General features: G+C 40.3%; 1 protein-coding gene across 5 annotated transcripts in view; it reads left to right on the top strand.

The window, feature by feature from the left end:
• KLHL29 (kelch like family member 29) overlaps positions 1 to 23366 on the top strand; it is a 385829-nt gene that overhangs the window by 306320 nt on the left and 56143 nt on the right. For all 5 annotated transcript variants that reach the window (XM_079298042.1, XM_079298039.1, XM_079298043.1 and 2 more), the window contains one exon: positions 9231 to 9369. In XM_079298042.1, coding sequence (XP_079154168.1) covers positions 9231 to 9369 — 139 coding nt within the window. The remainder of the gene's footprint in view (positions 1 to 9230; positions 9370 to 23366) is intronic.

Here is a 23366-nt window from a genome sequence, read left to right as displayed (position 1 = left end):
CCACACCTGCTGAAGCTACACAGCAGGGAACCAGTTGCTGAAATGGAGTTGTGGGATTGCAGAATACCCCAGGGAGGGCCTAGATTTAACAGAGAGAGCTTTTTGTTTCTTTTGGGGTTTTTTTTTGTGATTTTTTTTTTTTTTCAATATTTGATTGCACCTACCTGTTCTGATAATGTAATGAATCACTAAGACTTACTGTGGGGACACACCAAAAAACAGTTCTCTGTGATATGAGATGTCCACTGGACCAAGAAATACTGTCACATGCATTTAACCGTGTACATGACACATGCCTGGTACTAAACCATCCACGGAGTATATATGCCTAAATACTGAGGTTTAATACTTTATTTATAGATGGTGTATAGTATCTTCTGAAAGGGTGAGATTTCAGTGCCCAAGATTTGACTGCTTTTATTTGCTTTCATTAGGAATCCTGTACAGCAGTATGTGCATGTTAGAAAATATGTGCATTACCACTGGCTAGTAAAAATGTATTTCAAAGACTTATGTTGATTACACTTATGTACGTTTTATTAAAAGCCTAAGCCCTGCCCCTGTTGAAGCTGGACAGCACTGCTTTGTTTACAGTGGGCAGAGGAGCAGCCTCATCCTTGCTAATTAATGTATGTTAAGTGCTTTGAAGTCTTTGATTGTCAGGTGTTACACCGTAGAGTTGTGGTATTTTGGGGTTTGGGTTTTTTGCTCTAGTAGATGCAATTTGCTCTGGATACATAACTGATTTGTTTTCAGAAACCTGTCTTTTTTTTTTTTTTTCCTCTTTCTTCTTTTGGAACACAAGTGTTTTGTTTGCTGGCTGATGGTGCAGATGTGCCTGTGGCTGCTGTTATCACACAGCTGGCACCAAAACTGGCCAGTGTTTCACTGGTGCTGCCATGTCAGGAGCCTGTTGGTGATCACACCATTGGTTTCACTGATGGGTGCTGCTTGTTCAAAGCCTTCAAAACTGGGAGGTGTTTAGCTAATGCCTTGCTCTGCATAAAGAGATCAAAAAGGTCCAAAAGCTGTCTCTTAGTCTTCTGCTACAAGCAATTAGGATAATACTGAGTCCATCCCAGACTGCGTAGTAATAAATATTTTAGCCTTCCCTTAAGTGTGGATTTATATTCAGGTCTGCCTGCTGGCAAGTAAAACAATCAGAACTAAATTTCCCTTTGAGTCTGGGCTATTCTGCATTTACAGTGCTCATAGATTTTTTTCTTCTTCTTCTCTTTCTGCCTGTCTCTCTCATTTTGTCTCCAGAGAAAATTATTGTCTGCCTGGAAATCAAGTTACAGTGCTAACTGACATAGTGGCATGTTATATATGGAGAGGGGACCAGACTGGCAGTTTGCTGGGATCTCCTGGGCTTTGTTTGCCTTGGCCAATATAGAACATGCTGCAGCCAACTTTGTCTTTAATCAGGGGTGAATTCTGAAAAAAAACCAGCACATCATGATATAGGAAGCTACATCTTTATCTCAGCATCTCAGTGGGTATTTTTATGCTGGGTCCTTTGGTCTGGCTGCCTTTCCTTACATGGATCACAGTGTGCACTGGAAATGAAAGAAATCAAATCATCACCGAATTCTTTTCTTATTCTTTGCATCCATATATGTAGTATAAATGCAGTTCATTTTCAAACCTGGTCACATATGCTCACTGTGCATTTGTAACCCTGTTTGATTATCAATTAGCAGGCGTGGATACCATAGAAGACTTTACCTCATAAATCAAAGCAGCAAAGTCATTCTAGCCCCCAGACTCCTTTTTTTTATATTTTGATGCATAACTGTAAATCTCTCTAAAGTTGCATCTAAAGTTGTTTTTCTTTTTTCCCCTAGAGATTAGGGGTGTAGTTCATCTCTGAATATAATCAGAAAATATGTTAAAATAGTTCTATGGTCTAATATAGAGAAATATCAACTCTCTAATGTGTGAATGCAGCCTTGAGGTACCTCCTAATGTCAGTTCCAGTGATGATAACAGCCTGAAAATTAGTTTCAAAACATGATGTAGTGACTTCCTTGAGTTTTTAGTATATTTAGAAAGGTTCCATTTACACGTAGAGTTGCAGTTGTCTGTAATCACCACAGCTGACTTTGTTGTTCCTTTCTCATCATAAGGTGAGAAGAATTTGCCTATGTGAACCAAAAAAAAATTACTTAGCACAACAGGGCATCTCATTGCCAACAGTCCTTTGAGTAGAATTATCATATACAGCCACATATGTTTTGTTCAGCAAGATTTAAAAATATTTTCCAACTCTCCAGCATCTGTTACTGTTTTCTTTAGCAGCACAGGTGTCTTAACAGTGTCAACACAACGAAGATCTAGACAGGTTGGTCTGCACTACAAAGCCCTACTGCCATGGCTGTATCAGCTTGGAGTATGACAACTTCACACCTTGCATTTCACATTGCTGTGCTGACAAAACCCAGCAGAAGATGACTCTTGCTGCCTTTGTTCAGGGGCTGGTGTAGCTGTGCCAGCAGCGATGCCTCTCCATCAGCATATGCTCCATCTTCACCAGGGGGTGTAGCTGGGTAGCACAGGCTTGTCAGGGCGTGGCCTTGCCATGCTCATATTCACTACTGAGCTTTTCTCAGTTCATTTTATGTGGTTTAAGGGTTTAGGAAAGCAAAATATGCAGGAGATAACCAGAACCAGAATAAGCATTTTCATGTGCGTTGGGCACAGGATGTTGTCCTATGGAAACTCCATAATGAATAGAGGCTGAAAGAGGACTGGGCACACCAGTATCATGCAGACAGTATTTTGCACCTCCATCCCAAGCCTTTAGCAGCCTTGGCTCTTTGCAGTACAGTACAGAGTGAGAGTGTTTCACCATTTGTCTGCCTCCCCCATCTCTCTGAGAAAGGATCCTTGCACTGGCAGTCCCAGCTTTCTTACGCCCCCTTCTCCTTCTGCTTTTGGTAAAGAAGTTCAACTGAAATTGAGTTCCAATTAAAAAAAAAAAAAAAAAAAAAAAAAAAAAAAAAAAAAAAAAAAAAAAAAGTGGAAGTATTTATCTGCAACAGATTAGTTTTCACCTTTTGAAAACAAAAAAGGAACAACTGTCTGGTCCTAACTAACTATTTAATCTCCCTTGGTAATCCCTGGGGAGGGACAGTACATCCTACCTGTCCCAGCACACAGAACTGGTTGGACTGTGCCTGAGATGGGCTCTGTCTCTATTCAACTGCAGAGAGAGTCCAGATAACCCATGTATAATCTTCAGGGTCCAGGAAGGAAACTGAAGATCACAGGGTTCTTCTCCCAGAGGATGGTTGGGCACTGGAACAGGCTCCCAGGGCAGTGGGCACAGCACCAGCCTGACAGAGCTCAGGAAGTGTTCAGACAATGCTCACAGGCACATGGAGTGGTACTTGGAGCTGTCCTGTGCAGGGCTGGGAGTTGGACTCAATGGCCTTTGTGGGTCCCTTCCAACTCAGTCTATTTGATGATCTGAAACATCCTCATCTGTTAGTGATTCTCACCAGGCTTCACTCATCTCCCTCTTCCTTTCAGGCCCAAAGAGATTAAAGGATCTATTTCTTACCCTCAGTTCCAAATAAGAAGCTGTTCTCCACAGGTGTGTGCTTGTCTTCACATCACAGGGAATATGCTGTAGCTGATTTTTGTATTTGTCAACTGGGGAATAACTAACCCCCATCCTAAACATCACAGGAGACCTTAAGGGATGGATGATGATGATGATGATGATGATGATGTTCATCCTGGTCTAGCAGGTCAGGGTGTCTGCAGGAGTGGAGAGCAGCATCAGCCACTGCAGTGCCAGGTGTATCTGCTTAACTTCATCAGCCTGGCCTCATGAGGCAGCTGGGCATTGAGTTGTTACCTCTCTGCAGCTGCTTCAAGCCATGTATCAGCAGCAGGAGGGTACATTCAGCAGGTTATTGGGGTACTCTGCAGCCTTTGGGGTTCTCTGTGTCTGTGGATGTGGTGAGGAGAAGGAGAGACTTGTCAAAGTGGCAGAATATCCTGAGTTCTTGTGTGGTTCACATGGGAAGGGTTCACCATGGCAAACTCCTTCCTGTAACTCACAGCTTTTGTTTGACTTCTAGATCTTCTGCTTCATTGTTTAGTTTCTTGTATCTATCCATACTCTCCCACTATAAAAATAAGGAAGTGTGGGCAGTGCTGGTGTTTAATGGTTAAAATTATTGTTTTGCATAACTAGAGCATAACCTTGGGAATTAATCTCCATCCTTATTAAGGGAAGAAGTTAATTGGATTTTCCTCTTGTAACTTTTCTTGGCTTTCTCACATTTTCTGTCCCAATCATGAAAGCATGAGCCTGTGTGAGCAAGCACTGGTCTCTTGCATGTTCCTCACAAGAATAATTAGTGATGTTTCATCAGTTACCCTTTACAGTTTTATAAGAGGTTAGTTTTCCCAAGTAAACTATTTAAAAATCTGTTTATAAAAATGATTCTTCCATATTTCATGGCTCATTTTATTGGTACTCCCTTTAAAGCTTTATCTACTAGAATTTAAGTAAGGAGTACTTTATTAAAAATGGAAAGAAATTTGAGAGCTTCCATTGTGCCATGGGAATGTGCATTAGAAAGGGTCTTTAAGTATTGTGTCTTCACTGTGCTTAAAATACAGAATAAATAAACTTTGGGAATAAGTTCCTTGTTCATTTTTATTTCTGATTATAAGTAATTTTTTAAAATATTCACTATATAATTTCTTTTCCCTTTTCTTGATCTACGCTATTACACAGTTGTGCTTGGTCTTGTATTTGATCCAAAGCTTATGGGCTCTTTAGTTTAATTTGTAATTTGTACATTAATTAAAAGGGAAAAAATACGGTGTGATGGCTGGAGCTGGGGACCAAGAATCAAAGCTTCTGAGTTCTTCTGGCTCCATTCCTGACCTGAGGAAAGTCACTTACACCTTCTGACCTATATTGTCTCTGGGACTCTCAATATAATTATTTAAATGCCCCCAAGCAATGATAATGGCAAGACAGAAAATGCTGCCATTGACAAGCTCCACAGAGATGTGCAGTTGCAGGTTTCAGGTCAAGTCGCCTTTAGGTTCAGCCACTACATAGCTCATGTAATTTTGGAGGGTCTCTTGTGCAGTTCTTTTTGAAGAAAGCATTCAACCAGTCTTTCACTGAGAATGATTTAGCATCACTAGTGAAGAAGAAGACAGAAAGGCCAGGCTTGGTTTTGAAATCTCATTCCCATGTGTGTGTGCACCTGTGGCAGGAAGGGAAAATCCCTTGCACTAGGGTAGGAGAACAAACATCAGTGCTCACCCTGCTGAAACCTTGCACCTTAACTGTCCTTGCACTTAATTTTTACCTGGATCTCTTAATAAAACAAACAGTCAAATGAGGGAAAAAAAAAAAACAAAAAAACAAAGAAAATAAAGTCCATTAGAACAAAGAAATGAGAGGAATAAATAACCAGTAGGAAATTCCCAGCACATCCCTTTTTGAAGGTTTCAGGAAATTCCATTTGTTTGAGGAAATGCTGAAAATTAGGAGGAGCCCAGAAGAGGGACTAGCAGGAGAGAGCTGAGGTCATTTTTCACTGCCAGGACTGCACTGTGTTGTCTCTTCTTTTACAACTCATCGGCAGGCATTATTACCTGGTGAAAAAATTTGTTTTGCAACTCATCCTGAGTCCTCATAAATCATTAATGCCTGGCTAAGCACAGTGTGAGCATTACAAATACTCTGAGAATGAGGGCCCATTCTGATATAACCTTGTGTCCAATACTAATGCCTGCTAGTTATTTGGTAATACAAAGGAGCCTGAGCGAGGAAGATCGATGAATCAATGCAGTCTCCTGATTTCCTTCTCCTCTCCACCTGCCTCTCCTCTTTCTAGTTCAGATACTAAGCTGCAAAAATTCAGGACAGTTCATAGTCATCTCTCTGTGGACAGCACTATACCTATTTAGGGGACAAGGAGTGAATCATGGCCTCCAAATGTCTGTAGAAAAAAGAGGAGCTTCGGTTTTTGATTAGAACTTGTTCTAATCTTGATTTCTGGGGTTTTATGAGCTAAATTGCATTACTGCTCCAGACTGGTTTTCTGGTTTGCATCCCTTAACGAATGCATGCAGCATAAAGCACATTCAAGTGTGTAAAGAGCATAGATAGAAGCTGTGCCCAGGACTGAGTGTAATTAAAGGGTGCTCGGCAAGTCCAAATAATGAGCCCATTACCTGTGGGAGCTGTTTGGGGACTTAGATACTCAAACCAGTTCTCAAAATACTGGAAGCAGCACAGAGAGCACAGCATCATTAGCAGCAGTGGCTGAGCTTTGTGTCTTGTTTTCCAGTAATCTTGGCCACAGTCAGGAGTTCAAGAATGGTCTGTACTGTCCTGCTTACCCTGAGCTCACTTCCTAAAACCCCCAGCCCATTCAAGACAACTCAACTCTGTTTCCTCCTCCTCTCCTCTCCTCTCCTCTCCTCTCCTCTCCTCTCCTCTCCTCTCCTCTCCTCTCCTCTCCTCTCCCTCTTCCTCTCTCTCCTCTCCTCTCCTCTCCTCTCCTCTCCTCCCTCTCTCTCCTCCTCTCCTCTCCTCTCCTCTCCTCTCTCATCTCCTCTCCTCCTCTCCTCTCCTATCCTCTCCTCTCCTCTCCTCCTCTCTCTCCTCTCCTCTCCTCTCCTCTCCTCTCCTCTCCACAGGATCCATCTGTGCAGTTGCTATTCATTCATACAGTTGTGCCCTTGTGAACACCATAATAATGATCACAAGCTTTAAAAGAGGGAGATGGAATGAGGTGAGGTGGAGATTGACCCTTTGTGTAAGTGTAATCTTAGACTTGTGTGACTTAGTCATGGATGGAGCTCTTGTCCTGAATGGCCTCTGCAAGGAAGGTTTTAGAGTCACAGATACAAGAGAAATGGAACTCGAATAGAAACTTAAGAAAAGTGCAAATGGGGTCAAGGACAGTGGTTGGGTGAATTTAAAAAGGGGGAGAGAGTATCAGAAAGTTTAGAGGGAAAAGTAACTGTCTTTAAGACATGAAATGATAGAAAATTGGTGTGAGGAAAATGTCGTTGCTGTAAATGAAAGTGGGAAAATGGACCATGACAGAGAAAGGTAAAAAAAAAAAAATAAATAAAAAAAGCTCATATGTGAAAAGGGACAGAAAAATGCTTCCTCCATAAATATATGCAACTGATAAAGCACCTGGTGCTGTTCCTGTGAAACCAGAGACCTCAGTCACTGTGGCCCTCAATCAAGTATAACACCCCTTGAGCCCAAACCAACCCTGGTCTTCAGCTGAGCCCAAAGTGTTGATTGTGCAGTGACTTCAGGCATCACACCTCCAGCAGAAGACTCCCCTGCATGGGAGTGAACATTCAGATCCCATTTTAGGTTTTGCTCAAAATGTATCATTGTGCTTTACTTCAGCTGTATTTGTTAAAAATAGTCCCTGCTACAGCACCCACAGGACAGAGTGGTTTATTTTCCCCTATTATAGATCTGACAAAAGCCTGCTGTTATTTCTGTGCCCTCTCTAATGATCTGCTTGCTCTCTGGAGAGCACTGACCCATTTCAGCATAGAATAATTAGCCTTTCAGACACTACTGTGTTTCCATTAAATAGACATAAATGTGCAAGGTGACATTTATTTACTTAGGCCTGAAAAATATGCACCACAGATGTGGGGACTTGGGAGGGATTCAATTTCTTTTCATGAAACAGTTGTATATTTGCATGCTTTTGTGTCGTTAAACACTAGTGCTTGGCAGAAATGATTCCTGTTGAGTTTCCTTGGGGAAGCAGGAGAGCACAGGGATTGTTTGGGTCTGGATTTCACCATGAGACCCTTTGGCAATGCTTTGGCAGCTCTTGCTCAAGCCTGTCAGTAGCTTTGAGCACAGTTAGAGTTACACACCCTTGAGGTCCCTTTTACTTCATGTAAGGACTCCATGTAAGGAACTGTTGATTTACAGATCTGTCTGAAGAGGAATGTGTTCAGGTGTTACACTGAGGAAATGAGAACCTTGACCTATTGCAAACATAAAATAAACCCAAAGTTCTTTAGTATTTAAAATCAGCTCTTCTGTCATCTTGATCACTGGCTTCTGAACTGCCAGGCTATTGCCCAGGTGAAAAGTGTATTATTCATCTTGATAGCCACTTTAGTCTGCAAAGTTGGAGGGAAGTCTTAGCTTTAAAAGTTCAGGCAGCATATAAAACATGTAGGTTGCTTAGCAGTTCACATCCCCACATGGAGACGTGGCATGCTATCATTTCATTCTGTTAGCACCAATAGGCTCTATAAAAGGTGGCATCACGCAAGGTAGGTGCTTTATTGCAGGATGGAAACACTTTCATAGGTTATTTTAATCATTATGATTCTTTCATGATGTGTGAAAGTTGATTGTTGCTGTAAATGAAGCCATTGAAGGCTAAAAAATAAAAATGCTGTGATGGTAAAAATCCTTGGAGTGCAAAAAATAGGAATTGCTATAAAAGGCAGCAATTTATTCTCTGCATGAGATTTTTTTTTTTATCATAAGGATGCTTTTAAGCTAATTCTGAAACATATAGAATTGTAGTCTATATAGCTGAGGTATATTGCAAGGTGCATTGATAATTTAGCTAATTTTTTATGCACTGCAATTTATATATTATATGGAACTGCTATATTTTATGTTAACTGAGAGGCTTAACACATTTTTACAATGTTAAGGATAAGTTATTTTTGCAGGTCTTGTGGTTTTATTATTTTGACCCATATCCAGTTCATAATGCATCATAATACCATTTTTACTAATATTATTCTAGTATATTCAAAACTTATTTCCATTTGGATATAAATTCATTAGCTCTTGATTTTTATTATAACAAATTATTTTAACTCTTCTGTGATAATGCATTCTCTGTGTTTCTGATTTGCTAATGCTGAAATATTTTATTTTCATTTTTAACCCTTCCAAATGTAGGAATTGTTTTGCTTTTTTTTTTTTTTTTCTGTGTATATATATATTTCAGTTGTTTAGACCTACTGGTTCCTGCTTTTTTCTTTTTCTTTTTTTTTAATATGTTTTGTTCGTAACTTCTGACTGTCTGTGTTGAGCCAATCTTACCAACAAAAATATCAATTGTTTCCTGTTTCTCTACTTCTTTACAAAAAAAAAAAAATGAAAAGTAAAAAGTGAAAATAAAAAACTCTTAATGGGAACCCTGGCACTGTCTGTCTTCTCTGTTCTGCAGAAATGTTGAAGGAGTTGAACCAGCAACGCAGAGCGAAAGAGTTTACAGACCTGAAAATTATTGTTGAAGGCAAAGAGTTTGAAGTCCACCAAAATGTTCTAGCTTCCTGCAGCTTGTATTTCAAGGACCTGATTAAAAGGTTTGCCTTCCTTCCAGCTGTGATCTGCTCTGTTCTTTTGTAGGGCGCATTTGTGTCGCTTTTTTTTCCTCCCCTCTCTTGCAGGTTTATGAAGATTGAATCTCCTGTCACAGAGCCAGTAGCCATTCTTTCCACCTCCTCTGAATGTATTTCCAAACTGAGACTCAGATCCATTTGTTACACATCTGACTCATACACTGTAATTATTTCTGATGAGTAGAGGCTGGTTTTTGGCCGAAGAAAGTGTTTCACCACTGAGAGATCTAAGATTTAAACTCCACTGCTAATGGTGATTCAGTGCACAACTAAAAACTACTGCTGTCAGTGTTTGCAAGGGACTCTGCCACACACAACCAAAGTCTGTGCTTCAGGCTGCAAAAAGCCATCAGCGTTCAGGTGAATGGTGCTGAGACACCGTGCAAATAAAGCATTTAGAGTGCTGGAATCCCTTCACCCTGAAATCTTTGTTACATGCTTTTGTGTGGCTTTTATGGGCAAAGGGATTGATATTTTTATTATTTGGGGACCTTAAAAAAAAAATAGAAAAGACAATGGATTAATTTCTCTAGAAAGAATTGGAAATAAGATGATTTTCTGGTCAAAATGTAGCTCAGTCTGCATGTTGGACTAACAGCAGCTTTTTCATACAAACACTTCAGCTTAGGGTAGGCACAGTATGTACATTTTCTAAACATCGTGTCTCCACCTTCGCATTTTTCCCCCTCTGTTTCTAGCTGATTGATTCTAAACAGGGCATGATAATCTTTTTTTTCCATTACATTGATTTTTCAATTTGTATCCTTCATATACTTGCCTAGGAATAAATTAGTACTCTCGTATTATTAGTAAGTTAGAGTAGCAAGTAGGGAGAAAAAAACCACGAGGATAACTTTCATTTCTCTCTCAATCATCAGCAAATTAATGCAGCTGCTGATTTTGCCTTGCAGTATTTTCCTGAGCAGATTGAGCCTGGACTGTGCTAAAAAAATGGGATTAAAGAACATTTTGCTTGCTTCAAATCCTGTATTTAAATTTTGCCAACTAACACAATAGTGACTGTATTTTATTTCAGGATGGCATATTGGCTGGTATCTCCTTTCAGTGTATTGTGTCCTTTTGCACAAAGCTGGTTCTATAATTATGGATATATATTACATTTCTATGATATAACTGTACTGACTGCCTTATCAATTATTCATAAAAAATATGTTGGCCTAGGAAGCATGTCTTTTCCCCTCTGTAAATCTAATGATTGCTAGCAGTAGCTATGCCAGATCTCTCCTGTCCTTTCTCTTCTGTCTGCTCATTATTATTTAATTGTTAAGGCTACAGTATGTGCTTTTCAGGGTGATAAAGAGTAGAGTCTACAGGAAAAGAAAAATCATAGAACTAACTCAGAGAAACCAAATCACTGACTGTCCAAAGACTGTCATTTGGATTTTCTGCTTGTGTGCAGAAGTCACCAGGCAGCATCTGTTTCTAGAAGCACACTGACAAATCTTGCTGCTTTATTATTTAGTTATTAAATGGAGATATACATTAGATTAAGCAGTGCTCTGTTATGAGGTTAGTTAAAACAATATAAAAAATTTAAATCCTAAATTTTGTGAAAGCAAAAGCCTAGATTTCAGCATGTATTGTCTTTCAGCTGCCTACATAATGCTTGCATGCATTACAAGGAAAAAATAGTGGAAGGTTTAGCCTGTTTCCTAAACTCACCACTTTTTGCCTTTTTTTCACATCATCAACAGCAATAAATATTCCAGGAGTCGATTTGTGTCCACCATCAGGTCTCTCCATCCCAGTTGCATTCCATATATAACCTCAGTTGCACACATGTAACCTTGATGGAGGCTAATGGAGTTGCACAGGTGTATCCAAGGCAAAAATACCTTTATTACTGATGATGATGCTTGAATAAGAAAAAATTCAGCTTGATGTCAAGTTGAGTTTGCAAAACTGTCAGGTGAGAAAAATAAATATTCGCCTGTAAACTGAGCAAATGTGTCTTTGTGAGACAATAAACTCAGGGCTATGGGGTGGAATTTCTAAAGACTTGCTTTTTGTGGGCTATATGCAGTGTAAAGCCTTGTCCTTTCTGAAACTTCATGGAAGTCAAGAGCTGAAATTGCAAGAGGCACTCAATTTTTTGTGGGATCATGCCCTTAATAATACAGAATCATTATAGTTCATAGGGTTAGAATGTTTACAGATACAGTACATCTAAAATCCTCTATGATATTTGTTAGCAGCTCCTTCGAGACAGCACTTAAAGCTTTATGTGATTTATATTGCACTCCTTGTGTTATTATAGAAATCAGAACAAGAAATGGCAGTTTTTCTTAAAGAATAAAAGAGATCTCTTTATATTAAATATAATAGAAAGGCCATTTCAATCAGTGCAAGCCAGGGTTAAACCCTAGTGTCATTGCAACCAAAGGCACTGATGTGTCACCAGAAACATCAATGAGAATATGATCTATTCATGAAGGTGCTGTGCACATCTATAGAAACATGCAGAAATAGAATCTTTCAGAGTATTTACTTCAGCTTATTATTTGCCACAGGCTGGTTATTATTAACCTCATATTCTTCCATTGATTCCACTGTGTGTTCAACTTGGTATCTGATGGTAGAATAGCAAGTAGTGTCTCAAAAGAATAAAAGAGAAATGTTCAAAATCAAATAAGATCAATTATTTCCTTCTCAAAATAAAACCAAAACACGGATAAAAAACATAATAGAACTAGAGTTATTGCTCATCTTGAGGAAGGCTATTTCATGAGAATTAGTCATAGCAGGGAAGAAAATATGTTGTTTTTATTGCACTGATAAAGAGATGATAACCAGGTTTGATTGTCCAAAACAATTCTAAAGTTATTTACGAAACAAATTTGATAATGAGAGTGCATTTCGAAACCCTTTTAGTTTCTCAGAATATGGATAATCCTAGGCTGAGCATTCTGCTCCTCATCCAGAAAATTCTCCATTCCATGTGATTTATCTTTCAAATATATGAGCCCTTTTGAACTTGGTTTAGTCTAGTCCTGAGCCTAAGCTCAGCACCATACCAGGCACCTGTTTTGGAAACAGGTCATCCCCATCAGTAGCTGCACAGCACTCAAGCCTAAGCCAGGACTTGGTGCTCACCTCCCTCCCAACAGCAACTGACCATGGAAAGCAATCTCTGTGCAGAATCATCTGTAAAGGGTCAGGTGTGAAATATTCCTGATACCTGTTCCCCATCACTGTGCCCATGAAGGGAGAAAGATGAGATTCAGGGGAAGGGTGAGTACCCATACAGGATTACTGCAGTGCAGGGCTTCAGGAGAGCATGGATATAAACAGCAGCTGGGCTGGGGCACTGTCCCCTAAAAGCCAGATTACATGTTTTGAGTGCACTTCCAGCCACATTGACTCCAGTCTGCTTGACTTTGCTACTCATGGAATCAGACATCTCAAAACAAGGGCTTAATTTGTGATACAGAGATTGAAGAGAAGAGCCTTGGAGGCTTCCTGAAGGGTGTTTTTCTCCTAAGTCAGGTTCCTGTGTGCAGACAGGGTCCCTGGGCCAATGAGAGGTGCTTATGTCTCAGCTAACCAACATTTAGGTCCAAGGTTGGCATCCAAGGCAGTCTAACCTCACCTTCTGGACTGTTACTGCAGTCTGCAGAGAGGGAGGCAGACCTGTCCAAGAGGCAAGTCCTCTCCCCACAAAATAGGTGTCTAAGAGATGAGGTGAAGGAAGAGGCCATCCCCATCCCCCTCTACCATAAAAAAAAAGGGTGATTTACATATTGAACTGATGAGGGGTGTTCCATTGCTTCCCTCAGGGGTCCCACTGGCAGTCTAGACTTCACTGCAGTTGGGAGAAAATATGGGAATGTCTGTAGGATGATGCATCCCATCTCACAATAAATAGAATGATTTGCCTTCTGGAATTGCTTATTTTTCATGACCCAGAGAGAAAGACCAGTCACCCAGCCTGAATCATAGTTGAGTAAAAGGACATGAATGATTACTTATGGAAACTAGTGTTTTTCTTAATGGGACATATTTATGCTTATATGTGTACACAGGAAAAAAAAAGAGACAGATCCAGATCCATCAAAAAATGCATCTCCAAAATGTGCATCTTGCAGAGCACAGATTCTTATTTGAAACATTCTTGATTTGAGGGAGGGAAAAACTGAGTTTTGTTTTTGTATCTGCCCTAGAAGAAATGATGGAAGGTGGGTGTGGGGGTGTGTGTGTTCCGGGAGGAAGGAACGAATGGAAAATCCCATGAAGAGCCATCTTTTTTATTTCCAGCTGTATTTGGATAGACAAATGCAGCTGCTGAATAAATGGAATTTCTAATATTTCCGTAACAAAGAAATATCTCACCGGAACATTTTAATTTGCTGCTTTCTTCTTCTTAACCCAGAGTACTGGAATCTCTACCAAATATGACATTAAAAGGAAGCACTTGTCATAAAAATCTCTTCTTGGCCAATATGCTTGCATTTGTAAGCGAGCTTTTACAAGTAGATTTCTCTCTGGTCACTTGTTAAAGATACACAGATCCTGTCCTACAAGCTTTATCTTTTCAAGATTAGATTGAAATGATGCTTTCTAATCTTTAAGTCATCTTGGGTGCCTGATTCCACTGGCATAGAGTGCTAAGTCTTCTGTACAAAGAGATTCTGTCACAAAAAACAACATTTTGTATGCATTGTAATCTGGCCTTGCTATGTTCATCCTTAATTTCCTACAAAGCAGACCCAAGTGACTTCATGGCCAAATTGCTTTTCCACAATACCCTGCCTTTTTTTTCAAGTCTTAAGATTTATTTTTTTTTTCCTCAAGTACTCTCTGAGGGCTTGAAGGCAGGGCAGGAGAAGTAAAGCATTTAGGGTGAGGAGACCAAATTCCTCTTGCTTTACACCTACGCAGAAGACAAAGATGTCATTCTGCATTTTACACCATTGTGTAGAAAGGGAGCATTTGGATGCACAACAGAGAAACCTGCCACTATCCATCTGAAACAGCCTGACAAAACTGCAAAAGCATTTAGGTGTCTGGAAAACAGACTGTCTGGTTTGTGTTTATGTTCTAAAAAGCCCAAAATGAGAAACAGCATGATGAAAGAAAAATCTACTCTAAGTGACCTCTTCATGTTTTCTTGCTTATTAAGAATCTTGCTTTTAACTCTGGGAGAGGACCAAGCAGCATTTCCACATCTGCATACTTCAGCTCCATTGTAGAACACGATGAATGTGGAAACAAACTATAGCATGTAGTTGAAAACAGAGAAACAGGGAGTTAAAGATACTGTGTTTGTTTCAGGGCCAGGAAGGTACATTGTGCCTAGAGAAAGAGTGCCAGCGGTTTCTGTTAAACCATTTAAACCATAAGAAAGGGAGGTCACATTGGAGTGTAAAATATCCTTCACCCTTTACTGCGAGGGGACAGGTGTAAATTGCGCTGTGCACAAGGTTTTTCTCTTAAACGAGGCAGTGATAATTGCTGTGTGTTGGGCACAAGATCTTGGCATGGGACACAGCCCCTGCTCTCGTGGCTATTTCTGTGAGCGCCTGCCCAGGCAGCCACCCGCCCTCCCCTCAGAGCTCCCTGCTGGGCTTCAAATTTTTCAGCTGGCAGACCTTGGAAAATGTGTTTTCATCAGGCAAAAATGTATGGTCTTCTGCATAAAGGAATGGCAGCTTACAAATTTTCAGTGGTGTTCTATACTGCCACAAAACCCAACGCAGGTGTCACAGCCTGGCTGCTTCCAGCCCTGCACACATGGCTGTGGATTAGGAAGATGAGTGGCTTGGGCTGGATGCTGCTCTGCAAGGAGTGGCAGAGCAGTGTGGCCTGCTCTGAAGAGAAACCCTGGCAAGGAAGACAGAAAGGCTCCTTTTCAAGCCTTGAGGTGCAGCACAGAAATTAGGCTTCTGCCTGTAAAATTCTCTCCTGTAATGGCAGCAGTTCACAGAGGCACTGAGCAGATCCCTGAGTCTCTCACTCCCTCGTTGACAGCATCTCTGTTTACTGTAGCTGAGACTTCTTGCTCCCATAATTTCTAGACTCAACCACTAATTCTGCAAATCTTACCCAAGGAATGACAGACTAATCACCTCTCTTGCTCCATCTGTACCCATCCACGAGCCACACAGCTGTCATGCAACATCTGTCACGATGCTGGTGCAAGTGACCTACCTGTATTTACTTACATTTCACAACCCTGCCTAGGCTTAACTCTGTTAAAATTCAGGGGTGAAAGGGAACAGTTACCTAACAAGATGCAGTTCAAGATAAATGAATCAAAGACAACAGAGAAAAAAAATCTTCCATGGAGCCATATTCTTGAAAACTGTAATTTCTGTGGCAATTCCAAAAGCCAGTCTCAAACTCCAACTTACTTGTAGGTAGCTCCAGGAATCAGTAGTTAACTCCTTTCTTTATATCATCAAGGATCAGCCACTGCTGGATTAGGATAATGAATTTGAATTAGTATGACCAGGTTATGATGATATCTGATTGTGGTGCCATCTTTTTGCTTGCACAGTGCTGAGCTTCGGTGTCTGAAATTCTCAGAGCAGTAATGCAGGGTGGATGAGAAGGGGCTAGTGGAGGGAGGAGAGCCATGTGCCCTTTTCTGCCTATACTCTGGCCATAGGTGAAGTGCTGCCATGCCTTTCATTGATGTCTCTGGATCTATAAATACTGTAGAAAAGCATTAGCAACACCCTGTAGCTGAAGGAGAAAGAGACAGTGCCTGACAGAATTAATTCTAATTACTGTAATGCTGATTGGGATCTTTGGGCACTGCCATAATCATCATAGTAGTAATAAATAATAATGGTGGTTATCATTATTTTATTATTGTTTTCCCTCTAGACATTCAATGATGAGAAAGAGTCTTGGATAGACTACCTAGATAATTACTTGTATAAATTTCACCACATTCCTAAGAAACAGATTTATTAGCTGCATGGCCACTCTGTTCTAAGCTGTTTTTTGATGGTGTAATAAATATCATTAAAAGAAATCAGATAGGAGTTGGGGAAGGGTTTGAGCTTTAAGTTTGACGGGAATAAATTTTTTATTCTGTCAACTTACTTTTAATCTTCCTTCCTATATAGTCCCCCAGAACCTGCTTGCATCTTTTATTTACCTTTAACAAATAGTAGCTCTCACCTAGGTTGCTTTGCCACTGAATTAGGCTGCCAGAGATACTTGCAAACAAGTTAGATCCCACACTATTAATAAGTTGGCCCAGTTTTTTTGCTTCTCCACTAGTACCTTGCGAGATGCAGTTTATTCTCAGTCCCTAGGAAAAGTCTAGGTCATGAAGCACTGTTCTTCCAAGGGCACTTGCTATTCACTTCTTCATTCACTTGCCAGTCATTTAAGCCAGCATCTTCAAACTCGTCATCTTCTTTCTTAAATCTCAGCAGGGAGCCAGATTTGTGCCTCTGACTGTGATCTCCGGCACTGTAGCGTTACAGGCTGCTGCTGATCCCGTCTTTAGAAATGGCCCTGGCCGAGCATTTAGATTGTGTTCCATCTGTGAATGGCATTAAGGGTATATAGGAAACGTGGCTCTTTTGTTTGCTTTATTTTATTCTGGCCATGTTGTCCGTGAACAAAAGCGTTTGCTCTTAATCCCACTGCTCGTCTGGGTTTGTAATGATCATTGCTGCGATGGTGAATTAGCAGGAGCTGCTGGTGCGTGCCCGAGCGCACAGCCATTAATTTTCCTGATTTTCTTCTGATAGAGCAGGTGCAAACTGGCAGCATTTGACCCTAATAAGTTACACTAGTCTTGCCAGATTTTGTTTGCTTGGAACAAGGAACATTATTTGTATCAACATCCTGATAAAAAGTGAGCAAATGGATTTGTTGGTCAGGTAAATTTTCCTGATGAATTTGCAAGACTGTGTTTAAACAATGTAATTTATTTAATCTTGTGATTTTACTAGTTCTTTATTGTAATCATACAATAGAACCATTACAGTACATGTTTTCTTCTCTCTTGAGACAGATGGGTAGTGACTGAGGCTCAAAGATAATGTTTATCTACAAGATAGAATAACGAAGGTAGAGATTTGCAAGTTAATACATTTTGAGCTGATAAAACAATTCCAAAGGAGAAGCGATGGTGAAGTGTAATTTTTTTTTTAATCCTGTTTAATAAAATACTCAGTGCCTTATGACATACGTATTGCAATGATGTTGCTCTATAAATGTCCCTTCCTGTCATCATTTACATGATTGATTACCTTGTAGCTGCATAAACTTGCATAACTTTGTAAATAACCTATTACCTCAATATGCACATTCCTTGGTGCATGTCGTAGAAATATATGTTGCATGTTTGGACATCTAGTCTTTTATAAATCTCATGAACCTATAAATCCAATAAATCAAGATACTTAGTAGAAAATACAACTTGGCATGTAGAGAGCTGATCTGTACATAGCTGAAGGTTGGCTATAATTTAACAAAGTTTCTTTTCTGCTTCTCCCAAGATACGTAGACATATTAGTTTTGAACTATTAATGACTCTGAAGATGATAAAAAATCAAATAGTGGACAGTTAAAATGCAGCATCATTGCGTTCTCTTCTTTGCCTGAAGTTTCAGTGCTTTAAGGATTAAAGTAAAAAGTTAAAATTCCATAATAAACAAGATGCTCAGTCTAAATTGTGTCGACTTGAACAGCAGTTTCTAATGAACACATAACTAACAGACTCTTAAGCCTCATGAGAAGCTGTCTACCCCAGTCTGGAGTCCTTTCTTTGGTAATCAAAATAATTTGACAGAGATAAAAAGAAGTAGCTTTTCTTCAGTTAAGTGCTTCATCTTGCATGAAAATCTTGGATTTCCTGTTTTCTGGAGTTCTAAATACTGTCCAGGGAGCACAGCAATATAATTTGATTTTTTTTTAACTTGTCTATCTTGGTAGAAAATACGTAGCTCTCTTATAATGGGCACACAATTACTTCAGGATAAGTATTTATATTTCTAATTATGAAAAAAAGCCAACAAGATCAGCATGTTGAACTGATTAGGCAAATTCTTGGAAGACATTGGGGTGGAGAGGCCAAAAGGCAGCTTGGTGATGGGACAGGCCATTGCTTTGGTCCATGCAGGGAGGGGCCAGCCCCAAAATACGGGCTTCAGTTTTCTCAGTCCAGGGTGGAGCTGGAGCTCCTCCCTGCTGGCAGCAATCCTGCAGCCTCCTGTCAGCTTAAACGTGCTTTTAGCAGATGAGATTCAGATCCCTGAGTCCTATGAGACCCTGAGCCATAGATAGTCAAAAGCAACAATTTTTTTTCTTATACTGCCAGAATCAGTGTATTTTCCTATTTCTAAAAGATAGATTTTGACTGATATATGAACAAAGTTGAGGTTATATTATGGAGCCAGCGTTTCCCCTCTGTCTCCTGCTGGGAGAAGCAGGTAGTGGCAGTAGGCTCACAGATGGACCTTGGAAAGGCAAAAGGAAAAAGTTACACACCAAGTCCCACTTGTATGGGGAAAGATCACAAATAACAATTCTAAGTGTGTCTTTATTTTAAAAGATAATTATTTGTTTCAGTGCCCTTTAGGAGCACAAAGCTTAAATATACGTCATGCCTCCGAGTCTACGGCATGGTGAGTCATATGGCATCAAATGTAAATAGGTGTCACAAACTCTGTCAGTCCTCCTGTTCTCAGCCAGGCAGCCTGGGCGGAAGCTGAACCAACTGTTCCTAAGCACTAATGTACATTTACATAAAATGTTTCACATTTTTCATGTTTATTCCGTGCAGATGGCTCCATTTTGAACATCCAGAATTTGTTTTGACTTTGTGACTGTAGCTTGTAAACAGAGCGTTGGCTGGCATCTGCACCGGGTATAGGTAGCTTTTCGTATTTGATCTAAAATTGAGTGAAGCTGTAGCCAAATCATTAGTCAGTCAAAATAGTGTTGCAAGCCAGTTAAAGGCAGCATATCCAAACCATGAGGGAAGGCTGAATGAGAGGCAGTAGCGTTGTCCATAAATTGACAAATTGATGCGCTCGCGGTGCTTCACTTACATGGCTACTTCAGCCAGACTCTAAATGTGGCTTCACAAATCAAGGCATCTCACTATTAAATGTTTTGAACAGAATCACACAGGCGTTCTGTTACGGGAACATGTTGATACAAATAATGCAGGAAAAATGCATAGATACCCATCTATTTATAACTCAAGCTGCAGAAAACTTCAGTTGCGTCACTATTAAACATGAAAGCACTATGGCCAATTCTTGTCTGTGTGCATTACATGTTTGGAAATTATTTTCAAAGACAAATAAATGCCAAAAAATGTAAATTTCTCTACTTTCTCTTTTGTCAGTTCCACTACTAGATCCTGCAGATGAGGTATTAGGGTTATTTTTCTTGCTATCAAGTATTCAAACATTTTTGCTCTTTCCTATATATTAGTTAACAGAAGGGGACACTGATTCTGATTTGTTATTTGAAAGTGTAATCGAGCCATCTTTTGCTTTAAAGGGTTCTCTGTGCCTTTGTCTTCTCTAGTTGAGGCAATTAAGTTGAAGGATAAGTAGCCAGACTACGTTCAAAGACATTTACTTGATTGTGTTGGACTTAATTATTCCAGACAATGCAGAATATTTTTCAGTAACTCCCCCCTTACTCAGAATATATCTGTGCTTCCTGCTTATCTGCAGGTTCAGTTCTGCTTGCACATTGCTCAGGTCTATCACCTTGCTGGAGAAATACATGATTTGTAAATCTGAAAGAATTCCCCAACAGCTACCATAAAATTAAGCTGTTAAAGAGCTCTTGGAACTTGTTTAAATGTAGACCTAAACAAATCTCTTTGCTGTTTAGCTCAAGATAAATCTTTTTAAAAGTCCTGTTCTAAATCACTTCCCAATTTTAATGAGTTTATATATCAGCCTTTGCCAGATTTTTACTGTAGCTTTTCTCCAAGATTATAGCCACGATAAAGTAAAGACTAAAATTGTTTATTATATATTATTCTTCAGAAGCAAAACTTTTTCCCCTGGAGGCTGTTGGGAGAGCTATTGATTTTCTGCCACAATGTGAAATGTGTGACCTTTATAATATGAGCAATGATTACAAGGCCAATAAAAATGACATCATTCTGTTTAAACTTTAGAGTTCGCCGGGCAAATAGCAGAATGTGCCACGTTTAATGATGTCCGTGGACAATAAGGGTGTGTTGACTGGCTTCAAGTGAGACTGAAACATGAAGGGGGCAAGCTCTCAATCCCCAAAACACCTCATGTTTGTGCCAGAAGTTGGGGTACAGGAGTGTATGTACTACAGGTAAAACTATGACTGCTCTTAAGGCAGGAAGTTGGGGCTTTTCTGGCTTCTCTAAATGTTTGCATTTACTGATGTCACTGATAAAACCCCTCCTGTTGTGACACAGGACGAGCTATTTGGGGAGCAGCTCTATATATTGCTGCAGATTTTCCCAAATTGACTGCATTTGCATTTACAGGACTAAATTCTATTCTTGTAATACAGCTTTAACCACTTCATTGCAGTTCCCCTAGAGGAGCCAAGAGAAGACTCTGTCCCAATTAGATTAATTATAACTGCAAAGGGCATATATTATACTAATATGTGTGAAAACAAGGGACACAGAAATCTTTAGTCAGGCTTTGAGGGGGATGCTACAACCTGATTCACTGAAATAATTTCATGAGGAAGTCTATGGAATTTCCTTTTTCAGTTACATCAGTCTGTTTCCTGACATTATGTTCTTCTCATCCTTCAGACATTTGTTTGCTCCATTAAGACCTGCTTCAGCCAATTCCTGCCCATTCTCCAGCCTATACCAAGCCAGATCCCTGGCATGGAAAGCTGGGGGTAGCTGTGATTTTCCTGTACAGGCTGAATGCTGCCTGTACTCAGTTTTTGATCCAGCCAAACATGAAGCCAAAAGGCTCACAAGGAAAATACAGGGAAAACAGCACAACACATTCAAGGCATTTCAGAGGCAGGAATAGGGATAATTTTCTTTCCCATTTCTGGCTCATTGTGTAATATCAATAATCTCTGTAGCTTTGTATTATACTTGCTGTAAGTGGCTCTAGTGATTGATTAAACACCTTAGCTTTTCTTTGGCATTTAATCAATTGCAGCAGCAGTTTATTGCTTGGTGTATTACAAAGTAAAAGAGATTATTACTTAATTATTGTGAAAAATAGCAGCTTGCAGTTGTTGCTAGCTTGGGTATGTGTCTGCACTGACACTGGTGTCACATCATCCTTTCCTTTGTGCCTCCTGGTCTCCGTGCTGGCTGTGATTTTGCGATTCCCAGCAGATCACACGCGGTCCTTCCCGCAGCCATCGCCAGCACAGTGCAATTAGTGGCATTAAATAAATAATTGCTTGTGGTAGGGCTTCCCACAGTGCAAAGAGTCTGGCTCTGTCACTTGCTGGGTAGCTCCAAATATCCCTGAAATTTTAGGTGGTGTGTTTATTAACCAACTCATGTGAAAATGAGCTCACTGTAAGGAACAAACCACTTCTGGGAGCAGTTCAGCGAGAATTACATTGGTACCAAGAGGTGTTTTGACAGCCCAGAATGCAGCACCAGATGTATGTGCAATTGCAGATAAATCAGATATGGGGCATATTATTGGGGTGTGAGTGTGAGAAAGGAAAATCCCCAACATTTTGTGAGATCCTCTTGAGGATCTAGAAAATGGTAACTCTTCTGTTTTGCCACCAGAGGATTTCTGCCGCAGATGCAGAATTGAATCCATATGCAAGACTTCAGGAAGAATACTGTAGTGGGACAAAGCATAAGGATTTAGGGTGGCATTGACCTCTGTGCTTGTAGGGGTACATGATCAGTGTTCTTAGCATCTGCTTGTGGAATAGGGTCTAACCCACCTGTGTTGCCATTTAAAGGGACAGGTCAGTGCTTAGAATTTTAAAAATGGGGTTTAATTCCTTGTTTTGCTCCTGACTGTGTGATCATAGGCAAGTGATTTTGTCTCCTTGTGCCTCAGTTTCTTCCTGTGAATGGGAGCAACCATTGTTCACTACCTTAGAGAACGCTGAGAAATTAGGGACTGCTAGCTGCTCGTCCATTGACAATGAAACCTCTTTAAAGCTTTGGTCCTGCAGAGATCATATTGAATTTATTTCATACAAATTAAAGCTGTGCCCTTGAGTTGACCAGGCTTGGTCAATGAAGGACTAGTGACAAAGCATCCACTGCAAATTTTAAGCATTTCTCCAAATGATTTTAGGTATGTTGTTGGGACGGATGGTTGGGGTGTCGTGCGGGGAAAAAGCCTGAACCTGGTATGTTGTTTATTTTTCCTCCCTGATGGTAGTGGAGGTGTGACCATCGCCTTTCTAGGCAGCTGTGTGAACCCAAGAGGTTGGTAGTGCTCGTGGTAGCTTTTGCTGACGCTTCCAGCTGGCGCTGCCTGTGGACAGTGGTGCTGTGGCCAGTTTCTGTCGCGCTGCATCGTGTGCCGGCTTTGTGTCGCTCGTGCCGTGGCTTTTGCAAGTCCTCGCGCAGAACTGGAGCGAGCAGACGTTGACTGTCCAGTGACAAACAAAAAGCTCATGTTTCTTTGAGAAGGTGCTGGATGGTCCTAACCATTAAAAGAGTTTATTTTCTTACTCCAACAGATTTCCCCTCCCCTCCTTGATGTTACCAAATTTATCATCACTTTTGTCTTTCAGGTGTAACCTGTCTTTAGTGTTGCAGACACATCAGCCATGCATTAAGAACTGGGCCCTTACTTTAATTCAGTATGACTTTCTTTTTGTCCAATAATTTCACAAGCACTAATGCACACTTCAAATGCAGGAGATACTTTGATCCCCAAATTGTTCAGCACTTCATGCAGGAAAAACCATAGGCCACAGTCATGAAACTCCTAGAGGATGGCTGCTGGCTTCCTGTGGCAGAGCTGGTTGTTGTTTTACCCCCTCTCCCTTCTTTGCTCTAACCA

Source organism: Erithacus rubecula, assembly GCF_903797595.1.
Source record: "Erithacus rubecula genome assembly, chromosome: 2".
Lineage (NCBI taxonomy): Eukaryota > Metazoa > Chordata > Aves > Passeriformes > Muscicapidae > Erithacus > Erithacus rubecula.
This window is presented reverse-complemented; position numbering and strand designations above follow the sequence as displayed.